The following is a 23,693-nucleotide window of genomic DNA, read 5'->3' as shown; positions in this document are numbered from 1 at the left end:
CTATCAACCTGCCCCTGCTTCGCAAGCTCGTCATACATTCCATGAGCCGGCAATCCAGCTACTTTGGGGCTATGTTCCTTCGAAATTTGCACTGTCCCCGTCTGGAGACCCTTCTACTTATCTGCAGTACTACACGAGCCCAGTGTCTTGAGAGCGCCTTGATGGAACCCGTTCGTGTCTATCCGTGCCTCACGACTCTGACGGTAGAGTCACTTGACCCCGATCAAGACCTCTCGACTCGATTTCCGATGCTCGATCGACTCATTCTCAGACCCGCGGTGCAATTCAATCCGACTACATCTCACATAGATGTGCTGGAAATATCCTGGATATTAGGTTCTTGGCCTAGGCGGCGAGAAGTGGATATACGATCGCGCACCAAACAAACTCCTGGGCTCTTCATCCGAGTGCAGGATATGCCAGCTGGTATCAAGCCGACCCTCAAGATCCATTCGTCTGCGAGAATCGTGTGCATTGAACGTGGTATATTGGAGAAGCTCGCCGAGACTACCGATCTTATATGGGCGGAGTGATATACAGGGTCTCATCTGCGTTTAATTGCTTGTATGACTCACGTCGACGTCTGTGCCATTCGTTCTTCATCTTCGTTCAGCTCGTCTCCGTTTTCTCCATCTATGCGTAGTGATGCATGCTACTAGGTGGCGCAGCGAACTCTCCGTTCGACATCACGCGCTGCAGAACAAGTAATACCTACACGTCTCTTTTCTAGGATAACTACTAGCTGTGGAATACATGCCTATGTATCAGTTTGTACTTATATCTTTCCACTACTGAGCCGTCTCCCAAGAGCTCCACTACGCGGTTTGAAGTTTAGAGCTCCGACATTGTGGATCAGTGCTCCGTCTAAACTCGCAAATTAGCCGCGTCGCGTCGCGGCCCCGGGTCTCTGACTCCTTCCCCCCTGTTCCCTCCCCGCTCCCTGGCACAATGAGCAGAAGAAACAATGTTCGCGGTCCAAGCTCTGCGCTTACCAGCTTTTTGAAGGCAAGTATCTACTTCAACTCCCCTGCAGCCAAGTTCTAATGTATGGGCAGGACAGCGGTATTACAGCCGCAAGTGTGGCGCGCAGAGCCGCCACACGTCGACAGCCCTCGAGACTTGCGCAAACGACCACGGCTTCGACTTCGGAAGGCCAGGACGGTGGAAATCAGCAAGATTCTGAGCAGCCGCAGGAGAAAGAGCCTGAGCAATCTGTAGCCGGACCTAGTCGGAGACGTGCGCGTCGGGTGAGCCTGCACTTTTCTGTAATGGAACCGGAGTTCACGCGATTTCTGCTCTAGACACTGGATTATGACTCGGATGAGCTCGACGAGCCTGATGAAGAGCATAAGAAAGCACCAAATCGTGACGAAGAGGAGCCTTCTCCGAAGAGGCGCAAGACGAACGCCAAATCCAAGGCGGCGCCGGCGAAAGCAGAGAAAGAGAACGCCAAGGCGAAAGGCAAGGGCAAGGGGAAATCCAAGAAAGGGAAAGGTTCAGACGACGATTACGAAGACGACGACGACGATGCCTATAATGGTCTTAGTTTGTGGTCAACCAACGCGTCAAAGCCACCCGTTGGCAGCTTCGAGAACTGCGCCAAGTGCGAGAAGCAGTTCACTGTGGTGCGTGATGCGTTTTTGCCTTGCCACGAATGCCTGCTAACTCCTTGGCGAGTAGACGAAGTATACCATGGCCGCGAACCCCCCTCCAGGATATCTTTGCCTTCCGTGCAGTAAATCCTCGGGATCCGATCCCTTCAAGAAGCCTGTGGCGCCACGGAAGCGGAAGGCTACCGAGGACAGGAGGAAGATAGTCTACTTCGAGGAGAAGCAATTTCCGACGCTGGTGTCGATGTGTATCCAGGTTTGTACTTTGCCTACTGTGCCCAAATCTGTCCATAATGATCGACGCTTCAGCTTGTGAGCGATTATATCGACGATGTGGAAGCGCTTGGTCTCGACGGCACCAACATGGACGCGATTGCAAAGACCCTCGCGAAGACCAGGAAGCTGTGCGCGATTTCGCAAGTTCGACACGGTTTTCTTGCTAACGTATTTCCCCAGTAATGAACAAAACGCTCCCTTGTTCTATGATGCTCAGCAGACGAACCTCACGCTTTACGACGTTACAAGTAGGCATTTTCTTGTTCTTTGTTCGTTTCCGGACTGATGCGGACGTTACCTTCCAGATCTCACGCCTCCGGCTTTGTGCGCGCTTGGCTCTCTGAACCCGTCGCTTACGCACCTCCGGCTGGATTTCTGCGGCCGAATGGATGATTCCGTCCTCAACTCCTGGCCCCGGTCCATGCCGCAACTCACGCGTATCGAGCTTCTTGGTCCCTTCCTCGTCCGCCGGGATGCATGGATCTCCTTCTTCGCCTCGCACCCGCAACTCACGGGCTTCCTCATCACTCAGAGTCCGCGCTTCGACCTTGCGTGCGTCAAGGCCCTCGTGCGGAGCTGCCCTGAACTGCGTGAGCTCAGGCTGAAGGAGGTTGGGCGCATGGCCGACGATTGGTTAGACGAGTTGTGCACGTTGGCGGGTTCACTTGAGTATCTGGAACTCTCATACCCGGGCCGAAGTCTCAGCGAGGATGCGCTTGTTGGGCTCTTGGAGTTTGTAGGGCCGGGCCTCACTCATTTGGATTTGTCGGGGCAGTCGATGATAACGGATGGCTTCATGGAGGACGGGATCGTGCCCAACGTGGGAAAGCTTCAGAAACTCAAGCTGGCGGACGTGCCTCAACTGACGGATGAAGGCGTCGCCAACCTCTTCGATACCTGGGTGGACGAGAAGGAACCGGACTACAACCCGCCTCTTACGGAGATCTCGATGCCACGAAACCATCTACTGACATCGGAGGCGCTCCTCGCTCTGATGAACCACTCGGGTCCTGAGCTAATGCATCTTGACATCAACGGCTGGAAGGATACAGGGCGCGAGGGCGTGTTGGAGGACCTTGGCGAATACTGCCGAAAGCTGAAGACGGTCGATATTGGGTTCTGCAGAGAGGTAAATGACTTCGTTGTCCAGGGGATTCTGGACAACTGTGCCGACGTGAGGGAGATCAAGATTTGGGGATGTAATAAGGTGACAGAGACTTGTCCAAAGAAGGTGCGCCTCGCCCCTCGACTACCAGCGGTCCTCGCTGACGATGACCGTAGAGGGGAGTAAACATCCTCGGGTTCGAAGCACACGTCGTTTGAATATATTGATGTCGATTTGCTCCCTTGCGATGCTCTATAGCTGTGCTATGCAATGATCTATGCTCTGTTGTTTATGCAGCCTGCGTGCCAGTCTTTTCGTCTGTTACTGCGATGATCGATATCCTCTCATTCACGCAGCCGACATCGAGGCAAAATGGCAACAGTCTGGGACATGTAGGTCTTGTAAGGAATGACTCGACTCATCGGGTCATCGCCGCCTTGCTTTATGACTCGACGCTAACATCCATCTCGTCATTCGCTATGACCGCACCTCACCCGACCTACCGCTTTTCGACAGGCAATCCGTACGAGGCGCGATTCGGATACTCGCGTGCTGTCCGGCGAGGGCCGTTCATTTGCGTCTCGGGCACAACCTCGATCTCTGCGGAGTCAGGGGAGATTCAGCATCCGGATAACGCATTCGATCAAGCCACGGTTATATTCGCGGAGATTTTGAGGGCCGTGGAAGCGCTGGGTGGCGCGAAGGAAGACATCATACGAGTACGGATGTTCGTCACCAGGCATGAGGATACGGACGACGTAGGCCGTGCTTTGAGACTGGCGTTCGCGAACTCCGGTCCCGCTGCGACGATGATAGTAGGAAGTCGGTTTATCGAAGAAGCTATGAAGGTGGAAATCGAAGCAGATGCTATCGTCACATAGCCAGGTCAGCCAGCAATTGTGCCATCAATCATAGAACAGACCGCATTTGAACGAACGTCAGCAGATTCAATTTCGCTTTCCGTGTCTCAGCATGCGACTCCGTTCGCCGAGCTGGCCGCAATATGTTCTGCTTCATCTCCAGCGCTATGTTGCACTTTACACATGTCAGACAGCCCTGATTATACTCCGATCATGCTATTCACTTGACGTAGTTGTCTCACTCTCGCTGATCTTCCTGCCAGACTGCCTTCGATGCACAGATCTGAGTACACTCAATGGTATACACCGCCGCGGTAAGAGAAAGAAGAATTGACTTATAGGCAGCTAGTATCAATTAACCCCCTCACTTTCCGGGTCAATAGTCAGGGCCGAGCCACTACAGCTTCAATGGATTGTTCAGGCATCGAAGCCTGCTGCGGCCGTTTCGCTGAGTGTGCATTGCATACGCCGAAGAAACAACGATACCGACGATTTCCAAAGGCGCAAGCGACTGGCGTCTGCTGATCAATATTAATGATCAGTTTCGCTCTCCGCGTGCAGGGGCCCCGCTCTTCGCCTCGTCAACCTTCGCCACTGACCACCACCTTCATATCTTCACGATGATCTCTTTGCCTCAGGAAATCCTCGACGCAATCATCGAAGTAGTGCTAGATATTGATACGCTCAAGGCGGCATCCCTAGCCTGCAAATGCCTCATATACGCCTCTCAACGACAACTTTTCCGAACGATACATTTTGCTCGTAACAACAGCCGGGTGCGGGATCACACAATCACCCATCTGATTCAGACTCGACCACATATCGCGATCCATGTTCGTATTATGTCATTCGGAGGACCCGAAGAAGACATTCCACGCTTCTTAGCAACAATGGCGACATGCACGAACCTACGATACCTGGACCTCACAATGGTCGATTTCGACTCTCAATCCACAGCTGGTGGCAACTTGACGCACCTCCCGTCGCTCCAAACACTGCGGATGTTCATGTGCACATTCGACTCGTTCAATGCGTGGTGGTCACTTCTCTGCCGCATGACACGCTTGAATACGCTCTTGATGCACTCCTGCGATTTCAGACGGGTACAGAAACCGGATGGCGCACAAACACTTCCCTTTGCGCTACGGCGCTTAGGGCTTGGTGGCAACAAATCGACGCATCACATTATCTCCAGCCTCATCCTCGACAGACTCGCCGAACTCGAACTCGAACTTACTGAGGTTAACCTTCTGCGAACAACTCTCATAAAGGCCGACGCATCGTTGACCACGGTACGATTTGTGTGGCCTCATAACGATGAGCGGGATCTCAGTGAGCTTGCATGATGTTTCCTAATTTTACAGTTTCTCATTCATCTCAGCGCCGTTCATGATCGATTTCTGCGACTGTCTTCGAATGACCCAGAGAACAGCGCTCCGCACTGCTGAACTACACGGTCTATGCAACAGAACACTACCATCCAATATGACACCACTGAACAAGTTCCTCTCCAATCTTAGTTCGCCTGTTATCGAACGCATGGCTCTACACTGGGAGCAACCTCCTATGCCTCCTATGCCTGATGCGTGGGCCGTGTTCGATAACTATCTGTCATCATCGAAGTTGTTTCCATCCCTTCAAGAGGTTGCAGTATATAATCACGAGCTTTGCAACCTTGCCTTGCCCTTCCCAAACGCCACCCATCATCTGCCTCGACTCACGCTTCGCGGCCTCTTGCTCCCGGAGCATAAACACACCTCGAAGGGTCTCCTTTCCTCATGGTTGTGATACACCTCAAAGTCCGGTCAACATGCTGCGTGAAGAGCGGTTTTGGACTCTTGAGTTCAGGCTACCATGAACTGGGTTCATGGGGTGATCACGACAAAAGCTACGGATGGTGGCGACGGCACATGACGGCTGAGGGCATGGAGCACAAGACGTAGATTTGGTCGGTGTACTACATGCATGGTATATAACTACACAGTCCGGCGACGAGATTATCGAGAACTATAAGCACCGTGTTCAGCGGTAGTAGGGTGGGGCCAAGCCTTTGACACTGTTCCAGGCCTCGTTCACTGCGTTAACGACGTCTTCGGCTGGTGGTATTAGTGACGTTAGTATGGTAGCAAAATACTTATGACCGGAGCGCTTACGTAGCGGGCCTTTCTCTAAATCATTCAGGTTCTAGAGGCGATTGCATCAGCTTGATGAAACGGAAGGTGATTGGGTCGCACCTGCTCAATGTACTTCAAGCTGGAGGCGCCGATGATGATCGAGTCGCCAAATTCGCGTTTCATGGCGCTGTGATGCGAGGCCCAACGGAGCGCTGCAGTGCAGGTATCAGTGTGTCGGAATTGGTGGAGAGCAGCGCGGACGGCGAGCTGACCGACTTCGACCATTGAGAGGCCGTGCTTGTCCGCGGCTTTCTTGATGGAGGTGACGGCATTGAAGTAGGGATCATTCCAGTAGAGGCTGCGGACGAACTAGTTGGGAGATGAACGAGGAAATTTGACGTTTTAGGACAAAACCGTGTACCTTGCCCAGCATACGGCTATCGTCAAAGCGCGAGCCCGGTTCGGCTTGATCTTCCTTGGAGAGATACTTGCCGGTGAAGAAGCCGCCGGCCACTTTATCGGTGAAGATCGTTAGCATAGGAGAGCTTGCGGATGTCGATCGTGCGACATACGGCAGTTGAAGGCGTAGAAGCTAATGCCGTACTTGCGCAAGCAGAGAAAGAGCTCCGGTTCCACGGCACTATAGAGAAGAGATGAATCAACGGTAGATTCACAGATGTGAGATAGACGTACCGCTGCAGAGCGTTGTAAAACCCTTGATACACAGTCGGCTGGATGTATCCGTTTGCCTTGCAAATCTCGCAGATCTGTGCGACCTCCCATCTGCGTGGTCCGGCACATGTTCCGGCCCGATGCTGAGAAAGCGAGGAACTAGTACGTACGACATGTAGCTGCTGAGACCGAAGCGCTTGAACTTGCCCTCCTTGTAAAGTTCATTCACGGCTTTCATCGTAACCTCGTAAGGAGTCGTGCGGTCGGGGGAGTGCAGATACCACAAATCGACACAGCTGAAGATCTGCGATCAGTTACGTGGCAATCAAATGTCACGAGAATCTAACTCTGTGTTCAATTGCTTTAGGGAAACATCGAGCCACTTGTGGAGGTCCTCCGGCCCATGCGAGATGGTTTCTTTCCCGACCACTATCACCAGTTAAACGTAGCCAGGAAGAGTTGGTAAAGCCACTTACTGCCAACCCTTCGCTCCACTGGGATGTGCGCAGTGGGATTCAACTTCGTCTGGACTTTCAGGACTTTCAAACCTTTCTTGGCGTAGTCGATCTTGGCGAGGTAGGACTCGGCACTACCGCCTCCATAGCTACGAGCGGTGTCCAACTAGGGTGCAACAAGGTAAGTCTGGTTGTAAGGTGGTGGTTCTATTAAAAAGGGTTACCTCGGTATGTCCGTGAGCCGCGAACGCGTCGATGATCGCCTCGATTTCTGTCGTCGGTCAGCTCGGGTTGCAATGAAGGGGAGTAATGCGAACCTTTCAGGTCAGAGACGCGAACGGCTTCAGTGCCTGGATCTCCAAACGTCATGCATCCCTGATTATCCGTGAGTTACGGGGAAGAATGACGGGCGATGACTCTCGACAACTCACCATGACGATATTGAGCGCACTCTTCGGGGACGTGTTCGTGGCCATGATGGCGAGTTGATTGCTCTAAGTCTGAGGATCATCTTGTACAGTTCCTCAGGCATATATACCAGGCCTCCAAACGACCTCCAACCCATCCAAGCACAGGTGATCCAGGCAAGAACGCAAGGAGGAGTGGATTGAGGTCGGTGCTGCCGAGAAGCCGCGGTTGCGCGCAGCCACGTGAGCGCGCGGCCCCGCGACGCGACGCGACTCATGAACCCACCCCGCGTGAGATATAAGACCCATCCGACCCATCCTGCTTGGCCACAGCTGCGACTCACAGAGCAACGATGTCCACCACCATATTCTACCACTGCGCGACCAGCAAGGCTTTGCAATGCAATGTGGTCATCGCGTTCACGTCGAACGGCGTGTGTGCCATCGAGCTCGCTGACGAACCTCACGTCACCCTGAAGAGACGGTTCCCCTCGGCAAGCTTCAGCACCGAGCTCCATGCTGCGCAGCTCCTGTCTGTCCAGGACGTTTTGGATTGTCTTGAAGATCCCGCGACGGCGTATCCGTCCCACGTGGCCTTCGACCTCTCGTTGACGAGCTCACCCTTCCGTGCTCAAGTATGGAATGCGCTCAAGGGCGTACCGGCGGGAACCACCGTGACCTACGCCGAACTTGCGCAGAAGATTGGGAGGCCAGGCGCGGCGCGTGCGGTCGGCGCTGCTGTCGGTGCGAACCCGCTCGCGGTCCTCATTCCGTGCCACCGCGTTGTGGGCTCGAACGGGCAGATGACCGGCTATCGCTGGGGCGTCGAGCTGAAGAAGTTGCTGCTCGAGCGCGAAGGCCTCTCTCTGCCCTCCTCCCGTACAGCCCGCGCACACACTCGCGCAAAGGAGACGGAACAGGCGGATACTGTAGTTGTTGGGCGCGATAACTCGGCGACAGAGTCAGTTGCACTCAAATCAGTGAAGCCTGTCGAACTGACCACGCCTCACGATAGTGCTGAGCCTAGGCCTCATTATGAACTCAAGGCCGTGTATGAGAACCTCGATCAACTTACGAGGTATGGTCTTAGCCACATTTCGGAAGCAAGCCCACAGCTTATGCTCGGTGTCTCATCTCTAGGGCGGTCCCGGTAACGGCATGAGTTTTATATTTTTTGGCGCGTGTAGGTGCACCCATGAGGCTATGTCTCATCGAATTGCGAGCACGCACGCATACGTTCGATGCAAACCGACTCGCCATGAGTGACCGGATGATCCGCGAGGTTCCTTTTGGACGTCCTACCCAGTTGTGTGGAGGTAAAAAGATGTACCTCCTATGCCCCCTTGATGCAGCGATACAGTGACAAGGAGATATTGTAACGCATGATTCATATGGCATACCTGTGATATCTATACTTACATGTTGTAGGTATCATGGATCGAGACGACACATTTCAACGCGTTTCTGCCAGGCGCTGGTAATTGATCGCAAGCGTGATTTTTGACCGAAGGAAAGAGAGATAGTATAGATGGAGGTCGTATGCGGTGTTGCCCAACAAGATACTCCGCGCACGCCACCGCAACACATCGCTGACTCCAGTCGCGTATTTCATGAGTTCATCATATGTCAATCAGCAGCTGAGGAAAGACATGCGAGACGTCATCGATGATTCACAACATCGGCCCAACGCAACATGCTGCTCAGTAGAACGGGCTCCCGGTTGAGCCGATACATTAGTGCTCACGTACACATGTGCCATCTAGATCAGGGTGCACCTCGAGAGGGACTGGGATCTTCCGCTGCAAGTCCGGAGGTGCTTGGTTGACCGGGGTGGATCAGAAGGGACTCGGATCCCTGAGGATCGAGATGACCATCGCAGTGGGTACTGTTAGGTGAATGCGTGATTGCATTCCCAATGGGTTCATCTTCACTCAAGGGACGCTTCGATGAGGAAGAATCGGACTTTGACAACAGGAAGGACGAAGGTGTAGACGGCGATGATGATGGAGGGAGAACCAGCATGTACGACGAATGGTCGTACAACCGATCTTTCAGTGTTTTGTCCTGGATCGTCGTGTAAAAGTGATGCTCACTGCTTATCACAGGATAAACACACCTTTTTGAGCTCGTGTTTATCGTTGTGGTGGAGGCAATCAGAGAAATATGGTCCGTCGATCAGATACGACAGATCCTGTGGGAAGTAATCCACTAGCGCGAGATGGAAGTCGGACGGGTTCTCCCACGCCAGAGTAAGTTGCTGCTCCCGAGCGAAAGACATGGCCGTCTGATCCACAGGGGCTGCCCGCTCAAAAGGAACGATCTTCGGGACGATTCTCATTCGTATGTTGTTGGAGCGGGTAGCTGAGCATTGGCCGCAGCGCACCTCATGTCTTTGACAAAACAATTGAGTACATTACTAGCTGGAATGGTAGCGTCCGACGATAGATGCTGTGGTGAACTTCAGGTCTTCATGGGAGGCGGCGTACTCCAGCGATATTTGACGTTGTCCCTGAGATGGTTAGTGAGAGCTCTCCGACGGAGTTCTTCCAACGTAGACCAACCTCGAGTAGTCGCCGTTCCTCAATGTTTGATAAGTCCATAATGTGGCACTTGCACAATGGTCGGCGCGACCAGCTGACGCGTGCGATCCACTAAGAACCACTTGTCAAACCCAACCAGCCAGCAACAGCAGCATCGCTGGCGTCCTCCCTCGATACATCCTCTCACCGGAGATCGCCCCAGGACGCCGCGGTATTCGTGGCCGTCCCAGGCTCGCCTTCTGAGCTGGCAGACTGCCGCCATCTGCGAGAACCAGGACAGGAAGGCGCAAACTTCAACCACTGTCCATTGCTGAACATAGAAGGAATCCTGGAGTTCGACGATCATGGGAAGCAAACAGGATGTCCAACAAGATCCCAGTGTGAAAAGGCGCGAGGAGAGCGCCAGCCTGATGAAGACGCCTTCGGTAGGCGGGGGTACCATGGGCTTCGTATGTTCCATCAACGGTCTGATTTTCTCAACTGAAGACACGAACACGACATACCAGATCCCCCCTTTCTTTCCTGAAGAGTGCATTACGGACCAACACGGGTTTTTCCATCGAGTAACACGCCTGACTGCACTTAACTCGACTGTGGCGCCGAGATCGAGGATCGACATCGGTGCAGGTATCCCAGGCATCCCAACGACCAGCCTGGTCATCGATCAATCATCTTTCGCGCGCTTCGACTACATTGGTAGCTTCGCGCAGAACCAGAATAAGAACACATCGTTTCGCCACCCGGCCTGGGCAAACTCGTGTTCGACATGGGAGCTTCCTGCCTCTTGCTCGCCAAGTAGAGGCGACCATAAATCTGCGCTCTTTGCGGGTGTGGAAGCGCAACCTATCCTTGACGGCGCCACACCATTATCGGTGGCAGGTTTGACCCTGCCTGGGTTTGACATGTCGCCGGAGATCAACAAGCGATGGAGTCCGGTCATATTAGACGGCTACGCAAGCGGCGACAGGATAGACCCTTGCGAATATCGTGGTATGGTCTATGCGTATCCGATAACGGCGACACCATTGGGAAACGACGTAAACCTCGCTTGCAACGGCGGTAAGTACATCAGCCTACGCTTATGCAACATGCACGTCGTTCTTAAGCGTCTGAGAACAGTACTATTTGTCAGTCCGGCAATGCCGGGCAGACAACAGTATGCTCACCCTGAGCCTGATGCGGTGACGCCGCTGTCTTCGACAGATTTGACTCTTCCTGGTTTTGACAGGTCACCGGAGATCGTCATCCTGCCCGACGAGCGACGAAGCAACGACATATCAGACAACTACGGTCAAGATGATAAGATACGCTCTTCCGGGCTTTGGGGCGGTATCAGCGAGTATCCGATGGCGGCGATGCCAATCGATCTTAACACAGGGATCAACTACAATGCCTGTAAGTCTGTCATCCCACATGAGAACGATACGGATGATGCAACTCACCCTTTACTCCACGTTGTAGGTCAAATCCACCTTGACGCCAGTTCGTACGACGCCAGCTATATCGAACACCGCCAAAACCTCCGAGACCACCGAGTCAACCAGTTCATAAAAGCCAGCATCGACTGCGACACAAGATGGAGGTGGGATGCCTTCGACGTTTCGAGGTCATGCACCCTCTCCTCCGGCAAAGACGCGATCCTTGCCAACGATGAAGGCATCGATGATATCCTCGCGAGTCATCCGGGGACGTTTGAGGCGTACGATGTGCTTTCACAGACCCTGGAGGATGCGAGCAGGTCATGGTGAACGATCGCGGTTGACGATGCGTGCAGGATTCCGGGGATCGTCCGTCGATCGTGGTCGCTATATAGGCAGGTGATAATGACAATTTTTAGCAGCTCAACTACTGCATGTTGCAGCTCAAGCAATGTGGTTGTATCGCGAGCATCGTCGAGAGTGGTAGGCGGAATGGACGATGGCCGTCAGGAAGAAAGGCATTGACGCAACTGCGCGGTCGTCTCCGGCTATGTAGTACCACGTGGAGTCGCTGCCCACAGCGACGGTTTAGTTCGTTTTCATGCTTGACCACCTCGTCTATTTCGTCAGAAATCCAGAGGGCTTGATCTCTTCATGACGAGCGCCTGCTAGAGAGGACCTTTCAGTCTTTCTCAGAACTAGGCCTTGCGTTGATCTCGGATGTCCCTGCGCTGCGTTCGATGTCCCTGCACCCGCTCATGCACATGCGAATTGCGTTCGGCGTCAGAGAGCAGGTTTCGGGTCCGACGCCAACCTGACATCCATCTCAGCGTTTTCAGACCACTGCCTCGCGCCCGCGGAGGTGGACCCATAGTATCAAGCCCGTGGTATACCGAAGGTGATGTACAAAGACGCTCCGGGGTGTTCGAATACAACAGTAACTGAAGCGGTCATCACACACAGCCGTCCTTAAATGCTCTCGACTCCAGAGGCGCACCACCAAGTTCTACCTCCCTGCCTTGGCATACATTCGCCATAACGGATTCCGCACGTATGACTGAACCTCGTCTGATATCGAACCCGCTGCCGGGTCATCTGCGATACACAGACGCATTGGTCATGCCCACATGAAGTTCTAAATCGCGTCCAGTTTAAAAAATGTCTGCTGAGACTCGGGCTGGTGCAACCCAAATACATCGCCTCGTAGTGCTCATCCAACTGCCCTCAATGTATCCAAACATTCCACAGCGCAGCTCCCGTAACCTCAGCATGGAAGCGAAGTGCTGTGTACAGAAGGAGCGGCAAAGGCTGTGGCGACGACTAGGCATATAGCGAGGAACATGGAGATATGCATGGCTAATTTGGTAAGTGATTGATCCTGAGCGGGTTAATGACACAGACTCGCCTGACTCTTATAGTCCCCTCTTTCCGTTTCGGAACCTTGAGACTGCTCTTCAACTGCTTGCACTCCGATTTCTGAGTCGGATATATACGCGGGTGAACCCAAGGCAGCGCACCATGTGCGAGGAGCACGTTGGCAAACAACCCTTCACGAATGAAACAACGCATCAATCTGCGCAAACACCACATACTTGATTTTACTGCATTCTGGGGTCGCTGGCAAGTCTTCGACTGATTGAACCAACGAGCTACGAAAAAGTATGCATCCCAACGGTATCCGCCAGCCTGAAGTGCATATGCACTCAGGCGTCACAGTCCTCGTTTGAATCCCGATTGGAGAAGGGCAGGGATAACCGTGATGTGTGAGCAATATTTAAGCCATAGTTTCACCCGGGATGCTGCGTAGCAAAGGTCGAAGAGGGTCTTGAATTTCATTGTGGTTTCTCGCGATCGGTGTTCCCCAAATGGCCAACACCGCACATTAAGCACCTGAAGCTCGTCGAGTCGCAGCGGCGTGTATAAAATCGAGACTGAATGATAGGTTCAACAATGGAAAGGTGCACGAGTCGTCAAACAGAGGGGATGTATGTGGTGAGTAGTGGGTGCGAGCCCGATACGTAGTGAACCTGTCCTCTCGATTATCGCGTATCGGATTGAAGGCACTTCCATGTAAGCGTGTGTGCAATGGTCCTTTATGAACGACAACACTGGGCGTGATTCTAACGAGCGACCGGCCCACCGGAAACTTATCCAGACCAGTCGATTTCTGGCGAGCTAGAGTAATAAGCAAAAAAGAGAAGGTGTCTGAAGGTGTACAAGTCGCAAAAGGCACGCCACCGCCTTGTATCACCGCGTCCGTCTCCGAGACTCCGATACGTTTACTGATACTCACTGTCAGCGTCCGACCTTTCATCTATTCTCTTCACGCTCATCAAAGGACGCATGTTATCCAGCGCCACGCTTGAGGCATAGGTCAACATCAGCGACCGTCCGGCGATGTCATCCGACCATCAAATGGATGTGCAGGTCGTCGGACTCGTTGCACGTCGCCGACTTACTCTCAACATCCGACCGTAGAAAATGAGATCTCGCTCGTTGGTAAATGCGAGGAGTCATAGCATTGCTCCCAGTGAGCATAGAATCTTGCGATCGCGCATGGATGGGAGCGGGCGGAATGGACTCGGGTCGGTTGGTGGTTCGAACGGAGACTATTCTTCGCGTCGTAACAAAAGCTGGTCATCTGGACGTGAAAAGGATCTATTACGAGTCCTTCCGAGGTACGCCCCGTTGAAGTGTGTAACCGGCACCGGCTGACAGAGAGCCCGAACGAAAGCACTTCGTCCTCACACCTTCGGGGTGATCTTGAAGCAGTACCCGTCATCGAAGTGCCTTCCCCATGAATCACCCCGCGCAAACTTCCTTCCGCACCGTGGACACGTAACACGTCCCTCCGGGTTGCCGGTGTGCGATGCAGACTCCAAATGCCTTCTAAAGTCGGACCGGCGGCTGGCACCCACGTCACATTCGGTGCAGTAGAATCGCTTCGACCATTCGGGGACGGTGGCTTTCTTCGCCGTTACCTTCTTGGCCTTCTGTGTCACCGCGCGCCTCTGTTTCTTGGCTTTCGGCCTTGCATCAGGGTAGTTGGCGTCGAGATCGAGGGATGGGAGGTATTCCTCGTCGTCGAGTTGACGCTTCTGACGAGAAGGCACCTTAGGTGGCAGATACTGCTCCTTGGACCTGCTGGAACGCTGGAGAACGGTGTCTTTTTCCACACTGCCTCCATCCATTCGCTTCGAAGGGAGATGAGAGGGACCGCTTGAATCGACCAAGTGGGACGTGTCGACGGTGGGACAAGGCGCCGGCGGACAGTGTGGGCCGGACTCAGAGCAAGGGAATGGAACCTCGCGCCGCAAGTCAGGCGGAGTGGTATGTGGTTCATCGGAGTGGATGGGATGGGACCCGCGAGGATCGAGATGACCAACGCGGTGGGTTTTATCGTTTGAATGCGTGATCGCATTCTCGATGGGCTCATCTCCACTCAAGGGACGCGCCAATGAGGAAGAATAGAACTTCGACGACAAGATGGGCAAAGGCGAGGATGGCGGTGATGACGAAGGGAGAACCGGCATGTACGACGAAAGGTCCTCTGGCCGATCTTGCAGCATGTTGTCCTGGATCGTTATGTAAAAGTTAGACTCACTGCTTATCATAGAATGAGCACACCTCGAATTCGCGTTTATCGTCGTGACGGAAGCACTCAGAGAAATATGGTCCGTCGATGAGATATGGCAGATGTTGCGGGAAGTGATCCGCTAGCGCGAGATGAAAGTCGAATGAACTCTGCCATGCCAGAGTAAGGTGCTGCTCCCCGACAAAAGGCGCGTTCGCCTGGTCCACAGACTCGGAAGATACGTCCAAACTCGGGTCGCATTGGTCAATGTTGATCCATGATTCTCTAGCAGGGTGGTGAATCAGCGAAGGCCTCACAGAGACGGTGGTTACATACATCGGTTCCACGGCAACGCCCTTCGACGCGACATCTAGATCGGGTGGCAAGGCTGGCGGCAGAACAGGCACCAACATTGTGTGGCGAGGGCAAAGGCGTGGGCAAGGAAACTGAAGTACGCCACGGATACACGGCGGTAAGGGATGCGAGCGGGGGGAAGGGGAGGGGGGCTCGTCCCAGCCGAATCTGTTGACCTTTCGTCTTATTGAACCTTGTAGGTCCGCTGGTGATACCAGCGGTCAATAAACAACGTATCTACTGGCATGCTTCGGAATGCTTCCGGCGAGGCGCGTGTATATTTTACGAGCTGTCAGACTCACGGACGTGTAGGGTCCAATATCAGGAACGGCACGTTGTCAAGTCAATTATGACTCTGCCTGGGTTGCGGAACGTCTTCTTACCCTGGCAATATGGGCTCAGAACGATCATGGTTAGCTTGCTGGTGGTATATCTATCTCCGCCGTCCTCAACCTGTGCTCACAATTTTATAGCTTCAGCGGTCATAACTCCCGCTTCGGAACTACGCGAATGCACCATGCGCCCACCACAGAAAACAGGCGGAACAATGGCTGAGCGCAGATAGGGGTGTGTCCTTTAAGATCATCGAAAGATCTTTCGTAGGTTACATGTGTGGAACGGAGCCTTCGATCGAACCTAGTCACTTCGCACGCTACTTATCCTGTATATCTACCCCCCGAGCAACCAGACCCCGAGCAACCAGATTACCGGCACGCCGTGAATACGCCAACGAGGGCTTCGAACCCTATGCTCTCACCATCATCGATGCCGACCTGTAAACAAGCTTCTCGCTTCCACTGGTTGTAGTAGTATATGCCTACGTTTTCTGATCGGGAAAAAATGTCTGAGACCTGAGGCTAACATCTCCCCACCCACTATGGGCGACAACCTTTGCTATCAGCATCCGGAGCGAGACCTGTTCGTGTGTAATAGTTCTGGCAAGAAGGTAACTTGCTGCTCGTGTGTACAGTAAATGACATGTCTGTCGCATGGTCTACTTCTTCTGAACTCCGTGCGACTCGTCTGATTCCTGTATCTCGTTACCTAGATTAGCGGTTGTGTAGCTAAAACAATATGAACAGGCCGAAATAATTCATTTCGATCTTCCACATGGATGATCCTGGAGCTGTGGAGCAATACGGTCCGGACGGCTTCTGTCAGCTCGTTGTCCTCATCAATGCGGTTTTGGTTTCGCCGCACGCCCTACTATTCGGTAACATACTGAACGGCCGATTATGGTATATAATCGTTTCGTCGCCCGTGTTCACATCCAATGCAATACAGTATACCAAAACCTATGATTGCTTTCCTGGCTATATCTTCCACCGAACAAGAGAATGTTGGCGAAGTCCAGCCCAGTGTCAGCCGAAACTTATCAAATCTTGGGGGTGTTGAGCACCACTTAGCGCCGACGTTGGCAGGAATGACGTGTCGATGTAGGCTTTACATACGCGTAAATCCGTTTGTTCATCGTACGGTGAATAGATGGATTCGAGGTCGGGGATGGACGGAGAGTGGTTGTAGCACGCTCTCCGTCAGTAGGAGCTCGAGGTACACCGAGGTAGAGTGCCGAGCGCTGCAAAGATCCAGCTCACCGCGTAGATGCATCACTATCAAGCAAGCTTCGCTGGTGCTGCATGGCTCTGCGCTCAGGCGCACAGAGAATGCAACGTGAAGTATCGCCATCACGCCGTTAGACGCCATATAATATCGATACAACAGATACATGCAGTAGAAAGGATGGGTGTGATTGCGAGGTTAACGGGCATCGAAGGAGCGAGGGTGTATCATGCGGCACGGGTATCATAGAATAAGTTATGAAAATGGGGAGTAGTTTAATGAGGGGAAGCCAACTTAGCAGCTGCAAATGATTACACATTCTCAGGAAGCAAGAACGGACGCGCATGCGGGATTTTGAACCAAAGCGGGCTAGGGTCTGCCACGAACCAATGCCGATTAGATAGAATGCCGAAGTGACCAGTACTTCACCATCGTGGAGGCGGCGCTCGAATCGGATACCTAAACACATACCATCAGACATGGAAAGGTGCGCTCAACATGAGCATATACGCACCCGACAGTCTGGCCTATGCCTTTTTCTTTCTCCACCCGAATGTCGAACAGCATTTCGCCTGAGGATGGGTCAAGCGTGACGGCGGTCCAGTTCCGTCTGCCCATGATGTACTTGTTTTTGCTCGAGCTACCGTCTGGGTCGTGCTGGAAAAGAGGCACCATCGTCTCATCCGTGTCGCAGTAATGCATTGTGCGATGCGTCTTTGAAGCGAGGGTGCCGACCATGGTTAACACACCGCCTGGCGGCCTGAGAAGCAAGTTGCATTCGTCAAATGCTTGTTCCATCCTCACTGTCTGAAGGCACTCACGGGGTATTGACTATGGCACCTACGAACGGCCATTCGTCAGCAGCTCGAATCAGATTTACAGGGGATTCTTGACGCTTACTGGTAACGACGTTCAGCATGTATCGATGATCCTCGACGGGGGGCACCGGTGCCTGATCTTTCTTCTTGACGAGTGTTTTGAGCACGCCGCAGGCGGCACAATGCACATCGCCAGATACAAAGGTGATTCGGATTCTCCTGGCCAGCGCGAAGTGCTGCAACTGTTCGATGAACCAGTTTCGTTCCTTCTTGTGCGATTTGGCGGTCCAGTGGTCGCTCTGGCACGTCGTGGTCAGAAGGCGGGGTGACGCGCAGTCGCACTCGACGTAACATACCAGATCATCGAGAAGCTCGGCGTCAGAGTTGAACTTGTTGAGAAAGCCGGACAGGCCCGACGTCCCGTTCTTTCCGAGAGATATTAAGGGGTTGAATTTTGACTCTAGCGCTGTCTCGAGGAAGACCATTCGCGGGTATGCGATGGGAATGCCTAAACGATGCCAGACTGGTAAGCATCAAGCAAGGTTAGGCGGCCATAACGTGACCTACCGATGAGAACGGCCAGATGCTCGACGCCCTGGGGTATCGTCTGCAGTCTCTCGAACACTTTGTCATACTCCGTTCGGCTGCAGACCTGGTCCTTCTTCCTCTCCGCCCTAAACGGTTCGGAAACCATATCAGCCTTTCATTTTCCCAGAAACCCGATTGAAATGACGAAAGGAGACGCGGACCTGCAATCGAGGAGCAACATCCACGTTTTCGGGCCCATATTCGCCAAGAACGAGTGGGACGGGAAGGGCACATAAGGACCGGGTCCGCCGATGATGATCGACTTGTTCGTATGATGTTTGTCGTCCAGTCCATCGACATCAGCTGTACGCGCAACGTCATACATGAGCAAAAAGGCCAAGTCAAACAGGGTAGAACATCGCCGACATGTCCGGGGAGAATATGTCCGACTCACCGACGATGAAACATTGGAAAAGGAGGAAGAAGAAGTAGCCTCGGGATCCGATACTGGAAAACGCGAGCATGAAGTCATACAGTCGAGCGCGGGGGATCGCGTAGCCAGGGCGAAGGAAGCGGGGCTCACTGTCTGAATATGGGCGACATCTGCAGATCGTCGGGGTCTGCGTCGAGATATGGTTAGCGTGCGCGTTGCGGGGAAAAGCGAGTAAGAAAGCGCCACGCACAGCTACCGAAGCCGTCGATCTTCGCGGCGGAGGGGACGCTCAATTCAGTTCTCTCGCTTGCGCGTGATTTCACGTGACAAAGAGTACTCACAAGATCTGAGCGCAGCGATGAGCGATCGGGAGTCAGAGTGTCGTCACAAGTCCGGGCTCACCATGGTCATCTATGTGGGGAAGGGTCAAGGCACCGTCAGCTCGACTCGATCGCCCCTCGCCCACTAAGCCAAGAACCACGCTCACCCAGCATATTCATCATCGGAATCGAGCAGTTCGCGCGCGCGAACGCGCCACTGCGGAAGGAAGCGCAGTAGTGGTTGAAATAGAAACGGTCGATAGCGAAACGGATTTCGTCCGTAAGCGGATAGACCTTTTTCTTGGTGTTGTCCCTCATCGTTACCCATTCCTGCAGCTCCGGTTCGCGCGTAATCCTGATATCATCAAGCGGTGCCATCAGAAATACGAATACGAGAATAGAAGGCGACGCGACGATATGCGGGCGCGCGGTACGGAAAACGCGAAAAGAAAGTCGACTTCGGAGTGGAAAGCGCATAGCGCATATGGAGTAGACAACGCAAAGAAGTCGAGTGGCTTACCCATCGCAGTAAAGCTGATCACCACCCCCAACGAGTGCGTGGAATGGGTCCTCCGCGTGCTTGGCGAGCAGGTCCATCCACACGGGGTCGTAACCGCTCTTGAAGCCGGGCCCTCGGAAGTTATCCGGGTTGACACCGGCACTGAACCCGTTACACTGCCGAACTTCCTTGAGCCAGATAAAATCATTGCACACGAGATGTGCCTACCGAGTACGCAGCCCAGCGCATGTTCTGTCCGCGAGCGGGAACATGAAATTCAAGATCTTGTCCGCTGTTGATGCTGTATTGGATCTTCATCGGGTTCCGTTCGAGAGGGACCCGGATCATGAAACGCCAGAATGTGAACGTCCTGGGTTGCGCATATGCGTGGTCAGCATATCAATCCCAGCTGAATCGTCGGAAAGGACGCACCCGCCGTGACCGGCATACACCCAGAGCTCCTGACCTCGAACGTGTTGCACTTGCGTGTTCGGCCCTTCCAGGTGCCCGTTCGCCGGCGGAAATGCGACCGCTTGTGGGTCGGCCGGGTGCGGTCCAAGGTCGAACGACTTGCCGTGCGATCGCGGTGTTTCCGGGCTTCCCGGTAAGCGAGACACTGGAGTACGATCCGGGTCCCATTCGTAGGTGAGCATCGGATGAGGTTCATAGATTGATCCAGCGTCGGCGGCTGCACGGAATCAGCCCCTGAACACTTCACACCCCAACACTGCACCGAACGCATATACTCACTGACGATCATCGCCGAACCGCACCAGACCCCATGCTCGTCGATCGTGTCAAAACGCAACAGCGGGCCGGCCATGAACTGCAGATGCGGGTTCATCCGCGCCGTCTTGAACCTGTGCGTGCGCTCGACGGCGCTCAGCTTGGTGAGCTCGCTGGCGCGGATCGCGGCGGGCTGACCGGGCCCTTGGGGGTAGTTGGGCAGCCACGCGGCAGGGACCTCGCTCACGGGCCGCGCATCCTCGTCGCGCTGGTGGCGGGCCTCGAAGCCGGGGAGGTGGAAGCGGTGGTCCTTCGGCGGCAGCGGCGGTGGCGGCGCGACTCCCGGGTCGATAGTGGGATGGAAGCCGCCGATGAAGCCCTCGTTCATGGGCATTGGCTCTTGCTCTACGGGCGTGTACATGCCGTCTGGTCCGCGCATATGAGGGCGTTCGAGCTCCTGCGGCTCCGGGTTAGCTACGCTCCGAAGTCATCGCTTTTGTTAAATTGTGGCTTGCCTTGCGAGCCTGATGCCTTGCGCGCCATCCTGGATTGTCCATCTCTTTCTAGGTCGTTGACGGATGTCAAGTATCTCAGCAGTTACGCCGTAGGGAGCCAACGTATTTAGGCAGGGTGAACGTTGATCTTGAGGCGTATAACAGGGTGTCGCAGGTGTCCCAGCACACGAGCACAGCACCGGGGCGATGTTGCAGTCGGCAGGAGGCAAGTACCCTGGTACAGCAGACAGCAGTGGAATGGTTCGCTCTGCGCAAAATTGACCGCAGGACCGCCGCAACGATGACAGCTCCGAGAGGATCAACGGGACGACGGGACGACGGCGAGCTTGTTTCGCTCCAAAGTTGCCTTTCCCAGCCACCATCAGGCCGGAAAGACGTGAATGGAGTCACGTGTAGCCAGGGAGAGAGCACAGCTTTCCCGATCCGCTATTTTTGGGCGACGTCGGCACGTTCGGGGCGGCTTATCCCCAAAGAGGGTGCCCGCCAAGTGTCCGCTCACCCTCCTCGATCTCCGCAGGCAGAGAAACACCATCTTTCTGGAAGAAGGTAACAGCCGACGCAGGGATCGCCGCACGGTCGCCGGCCGGGCACACGTTACACAAGCAAATCCGTCCCCCTTCGATTCTCGTCAACCATTCCTCGATCCTCCTCAGGGGATAGAGTAACCTTGCCTGTCGGCTAAATGCCGAACCCGAACTTAGTACTATGCGCTGAGCGATGAGCGATGACTGCTGCTCATAGGCTTCTGCCTCGTCGCTGGCCAGAAGACATCGTCACCGGAGTCATCATGCATCACGGCTAGCTGGTGCTTGTCTCATTCTTCTCCTTTCGCTACCTCATTAGCTCGTCGGCTCCGACGATATAGCACAAGTACTATACTCCAGCAGCCGAAAGCTTCGGTTTGCCTGATATGGCCGTCTTGGAACTTGAAGCTCGCAAGCCTCCAAGGGATCTCCGGCTCGAAGTTGAAACCTTCGTCTTCTCTGCTACTTTAGCTCTTTGCATTGCGAGGCTCAACTCACGCCTTCGAGTGCTTCCATGCATCATACTCGGATCTACCGCGAAAGCCTGCTTCTTGTCTACCCCGCTACAGCCACTGGTACCACATCGGAACTTCGGTCGTTCCTTCGGTTCTACATATGTCGATGACACGATGCCTTCCACATCCGCCAGGGGCCCGACAATACACCGCTTCGCGCGCGCACATTATGCTCTTGGGTCTGCGCTGAATCTCTCAAGCGAGGGTTCGGTGCTATTCGAGGATGTTCCTGAATGCTAGATATAGCGCTCTTGATCTGACTCTATCAAGTGGGCAGTTATGTTGCTCCGGTGTGATCATAGATGTGCCTCTGTGGTATATCGGGCCGAACAACATGACGCTCTTGGTTCCGGGGAAGAGTTTGCAGTGCATCTCAGGGTTTTGCCAAGATCCAGCCTTTTTCTTGTTTCCTTGAATCATCATCGTCACCTTCGACCATGTTCAATTCTGGCCTACCGAGAAACAGGTATTCTGTGTGCTTCCGAATGCAGGCGCAGCGCTTACATCCCAATTATCTTCTTTGTCTTTACCTCCTACGACCTATCTCAACGTTGTCGCTCACCGAAATATGGGTTTTCCAGTTTGCATTTGCATCCAGAGCCTCTGGCAGGCCAGACCTCTCCGATCGGCTCTACATCTCAATCACCGTGCTATCAATACTGTGTCTTTTGATGTTCATTGTTCAGGGTCGTTCCTCGGCGATATCCAGTACCAGCATTCTCTCAAGACTTTCTCCTTCCAAGCGCACACCGGTAAGCTGGCTCATTTCTCAGTGACGCACTCAGATCTGAACGATGACGCAGATTCTGGCCTCCGATACCATATAAGGTCTTCAGCTACTCTCGTTCGCCACGCTCCGTTTTCCCTCCCCGATTGTCTTCGTCTGATAACGAATATCACGAGAAAACGCCGATACTTATCTCGAACCCGAAGCACCAGATCGAACGTGCCTTCGCACAGCCTATCTACGCCTGCGCCTTCGTATACGAACTAGAACGATGACGCACATGCGAGCTCGAGCTGATGTCGGCGACCCCGGCCTCTTCACTTCCCTCCGTCCGCTACTTTCCTTCGTCTCAGACTTGAAATCAAGGTACTTGGCTCTGGTATAGCGCCCATCTTTGGCTTGTTATCGGATCATGGCTATTTTACCTCGGCCTGTCCTCCCGTCTTCGTCTTGTTGTCATCGGATAAAGATGCCACCCAGAACACGCTACGCGGCTGCGCCAAAACCTAAGGCAAACTAGACAAAAATTTCGCGTTTCTCCGCGATCTAACCTAGTCTGACTGTGCATGCGGATCTGTGAAGGCGACCCTGACCGTGATGCTCAGTAGCATGCAAGTGCCCATATCTGCATCTGCGCCGCCCACGCCTTGCGACGGACCTATCAACGAAACTCCGTTGCGTCGCGTCAGAACGCGGCGCTGGCCTTCCCACCGGACCTTGGCATGACCTATCACCTATCGCCAGCACGCCAGCATCGCGCGACCGCCTGCCTTTCAGGTTTACTACGGGACCTCATGATCGGCCGATCCGTAGCCAACCAGACAGCCAAACTCGCTCACGGGATGTCGTTATGTACCACCCTATGCCCAAGTCTCGTATAGCATCAACGACAGATAGCCGGAGTTCATCAAGCTCCGACAAGATGCTTTGCTGCTTGCTTACGGGATTCACTTGCATGTGCTTTCCGATTATTGGTCCTCGATTATCCTTCCTCGAACACACCCACGCCCGTCCACCATCACGACTCACGACCGTCGTACGTCTCTCGTCGGACCGTCACCGACAAAGCAAAGCAAGGCTGTGGATAGATCTGCCCCTCTCCATGCGTTGATCCAAGTCGCGGCCAATCATCGGGGATTACAC

General features: G+C 53.9%; 8 protein-coding genes across 8 annotated transcripts; 3 read left to right on the top strand and 5 right to left on the bottom strand.

Moving 5' to 3' along the window:
• Nucleotides 1-929: 929 nt before the first annotated feature.
• PUNSTDRAFT_53201 (RNI-like protein) lies at nucleotides 930-3,256 on the top strand. The gene is made up of 8 exons (XM_007384888.1): nucleotides 930-1,005; nucleotides 1,056-1,247; nucleotides 1,302-1,625; nucleotides 1,681-1,866; nucleotides 1,920-2,014; nucleotides 2,067-2,134; nucleotides 2,192-3,117; nucleotides 3,168-3,256. Exons 1-8 carry the CDS (start codon nucleotides 949-951, stop codon nucleotides 3,207-3,209), a joined length of 1,890 nt encoding a protein of 629 aa, XP_007384950.1. The 5' UTR covers nucleotides 930-948; the 3' UTR covers nucleotides 3,210-3,256.
• Nucleotides 3,257-3,460: 204 nt separating this feature from the next.
• On the top strand, nucleotides 3,461-4,565 carry PUNSTDRAFT_88523 (YjgF-like protein). The gene is made up of 3 exons (XM_007384887.1): nucleotides 3,461-3,876; nucleotides 3,937-4,165; nucleotides 4,235-4,565. Exon 1 carries the CDS (start codon nucleotides 3,471-3,473, stop codon nucleotides 3,870-3,872), a length of 402 nt encoding a protein of 133 aa, XP_007384949.1. The 5' UTR covers nucleotides 3,461-3,470; the 3' UTR covers nucleotides 3,873-3,876; nucleotides 3,937-4,165; nucleotides 4,235-4,565.
• A 1,308-nt stretch (nucleotides 4,566-5,873) lies between these two features.
• PUNSTDRAFT_103955 (Aldo/keto reductase) lies at nucleotides 5,874-7,636 on the bottom strand (the record flags this gene model as incomplete). The annotated part of the gene is made up of 13 exons (XM_007384886.1): nucleotides 7,524-7,636; nucleotides 7,410-7,467; nucleotides 7,317-7,363; nucleotides 7,114-7,258; nucleotides 6,985-7,066; nucleotides 6,808-6,933; nucleotides 6,659-6,748; nucleotides 6,538-6,605; nucleotides 6,387-6,478; nucleotides 6,238-6,334; nucleotides 6,086-6,177; nucleotides 6,005-6,035; nucleotides 5,874-5,947 (listed from the first exon to the last, which is right to left on the bottom strand). The coding sequence occupies exons 1-13, from the start codon at nucleotides 7,566-7,568 to the stop codon at nucleotides 5,874-5,876; spliced, it is 1,047 nt and encodes a 348-aa protein (XP_007384948.1). The 5' UTR covers nucleotides 7,569-7,636.
• A 206-nt stretch (nucleotides 7,637-7,842) lies between these two features.
• On the top strand, nucleotides 7,843-8,940 carry PUNSTDRAFT_53198 (uncharacterized protein). The gene is made up of 3 exons (XM_007384885.1): nucleotides 7,843-8,460; nucleotides 8,515-8,577; nucleotides 8,640-8,940. Exons 1-3 carry the CDS (start codon nucleotides 7,853-7,855, stop codon nucleotides 8,659-8,661), a joined length of 693 nt encoding a protein of 230 aa, XP_007384947.1. The 5' UTR covers nucleotides 7,843-7,852; the 3' UTR covers nucleotides 8,662-8,940.
• A 323-nt stretch (nucleotides 8,941-9,263) lies between these two features.
• On the bottom strand, nucleotides 9,264-9,777 carry PUNSTDRAFT_135361 (uncharacterized protein; the record flags this gene model as incomplete). Its single annotated transcript, XM_007384884.1, has 2 exons — nucleotides 9,264-9,563; nucleotides 9,616-9,777. The coding sequence occupies 2 exons, from the start codon at nucleotides 9,775-9,777 to the stop codon at nucleotides 9,264-9,266; spliced, it is 462 nt and encodes a 153-aa protein (XP_007384946.1).
• A 1,580-nt stretch (nucleotides 9,778-11,357) lies between these two features.
• PUNSTDRAFT_53197 (uncharacterized protein) lies at nucleotides 11,358-11,891 on the bottom strand. Its single transcript, XM_007384883.1, has 3 exons — nucleotides 11,655-11,891; nucleotides 11,482-11,630; nucleotides 11,358-11,432 (listed from the first exon to the last, which is right to left on the bottom strand). Exons 1-2 carry the CDS (start codon nucleotides 11,719-11,721, stop codon nucleotides 11,485-11,487), a joined length of 213 nt encoding a protein of 70 aa, XP_007384945.1. The 5' UTR covers nucleotides 11,722-11,891; the 3' UTR covers nucleotides 11,358-11,432; nucleotides 11,482-11,484.
• A 2,113-nt stretch (nucleotides 11,892-14,004) lies between these two features.
• On the bottom strand, nucleotides 14,005-15,092 carry PUNSTDRAFT_53195 (uncharacterized protein). The gene is made up of 3 exons (XM_007384882.1): nucleotides 14,905-15,092; nucleotides 14,192-14,846; nucleotides 14,005-14,135 (listed from the first exon to the last, which is right to left on the bottom strand). Exon 2 carries the CDS (start codon nucleotides 14,646-14,648, stop codon nucleotides 14,202-14,204), a length of 447 nt encoding a protein of 148 aa, XP_007384944.1. The 5' UTR covers nucleotides 14,649-14,846; nucleotides 14,905-15,092; the 3' UTR covers nucleotides 14,005-14,135; nucleotides 14,192-14,201.
• Nucleotides 15,093-17,178: 2,086 nt separating this feature from the next.
• PUNSTDRAFT_53194 (uncharacterized protein) lies at nucleotides 17,179-21,042 on the bottom strand. Its single transcript, XM_007384881.1, has 18 exons — nucleotides 20,785-21,042; nucleotides 20,294-20,726; nucleotides 19,976-20,231; nucleotides 19,772-19,913; nucleotides 19,565-19,719; nucleotides 19,208-19,399; nucleotides 19,140-19,143; nucleotides 19,066-19,071; nucleotides 18,975-18,993; nucleotides 18,875-18,911; nucleotides 18,746-18,798; nucleotides 18,513-18,654; nucleotides 18,331-18,437; nucleotides 18,120-18,271; nucleotides 17,846-18,062; nucleotides 17,767-17,785; nucleotides 17,460-17,705; nucleotides 17,179-17,404 (listed from the first exon to the last, which is right to left on the bottom strand). Exons 1-18 carry the CDS (start codon nucleotides 20,824-20,826, stop codon nucleotides 17,371-17,373), a joined length of 2,256 nt encoding a protein of 751 aa, XP_007384943.1. The 5' UTR covers nucleotides 20,827-21,042; the 3' UTR covers nucleotides 17,179-17,370.
• Between the last annotated feature and the right edge of the window lie 2,651 nt (nucleotides 21,043-23,693).

This window comes from Punctularia strigosozonata (assembly GCF_000264995.1).
Source record: "Punctularia strigosozonata HHB-11173 SS5 unplaced genomic scaffold PUNSTscaffold_8, whole genome shotgun sequence".
Classification (NCBI taxonomy): Eukaryota; Fungi; Basidiomycota; class Agaricomycetes; order Corticiales; family Punctulariaceae; genus Punctularia; species Punctularia strigosozonata.
The sequence above is the reverse complement of the archived record's forward strand: the minus strand, read 5'-3'. Positions and strand labels throughout refer to the sequence as shown.

Coding starts and splice junctions, on each gene's coding strand:
- PUNSTDRAFT_53194 (XM_007384881.1), bottom strand. CDS start 20,826: ATGGACAATCCAGGATGGCGCGCAAGGCATCAGGCTCGCAAG. Junction 19,720..19,771: donor TGCGCTGGGCTGCGTACTCG/GTAGGCACATCT, acceptor GAAGTTCGGCAG/TGTAACGGGTTCAGTGCCGG. Junction 17,405..17,459: donor GGCATAGGCCAGACTGTCGG/GTGCGTATATGC, acceptor GTATGTGTTTAG/GTATCCGATTCGAGCGCCGC.
- PUNSTDRAFT_53195 (XM_007384882.1), bottom strand. CDS start 14,648: ATGGATGGAGGCAGTGTGGAAAAAGACACCGTTCTCCAGCGTTCCAGC.
- PUNSTDRAFT_53198 (XM_007384885.1), top strand. CDS start 7,853: ATGTCCACCACCATATTCTACCACTGCGCGACCAGCAAGGCTTTGCAA. Junction 8,461..8,514: donor CGCGATAACTCGGCGACAGA/GTCAGTTGCACT, acceptor GCCTCACGATAG/TGCTGAGCCTAGGCCTCATT. Junction 8,578..8,639: donor AACCTCGATCAACTTACGAG/GTATGGTCTTAG, acceptor TCTCATCTCTAG/GGCGGTCCCGGTAACGGCAT.
- PUNSTDRAFT_53201 (XM_007384888.1), top strand. CDS start 949: ATGAGCAGAAGAAACAATGTTCGCGGTCCAAGCTCTGCGCTTACCAGC. Junction 1,867..1,919: donor TGGTGTCGATGTGTATCCAG/GTTTGTACTTTG, acceptor TCGACGCTTCAG/CTTGTGAGCGATTATATCGA. Junction 2,135..2,191: donor CACGCTTTACGACGTTACAA/GTAGGCATTTTC, acceptor GTTACCTTCCAG/ATCTCACGCCTCCGGCTTTG.
- PUNSTDRAFT_88523 (XM_007384887.1), top strand. CDS start 3,471: ATGACCGCACCTCACCCGACCTACCGCTTTTCGACAGGCAATCCGTAC.
- PUNSTDRAFT_53197 (XM_007384883.1), bottom strand. CDS start 11,721: ATGACTCGCGAGGATATCATCGATGCCTTCATCGTTGGCAAGGATCGC. Junction 11,631..11,654: donor CGTCTTTGCCGGAGGAGAGG/GTGCATGACCTC, acceptor GAAACGTCGAAG/GCATCCCACCTCCATCTTGT.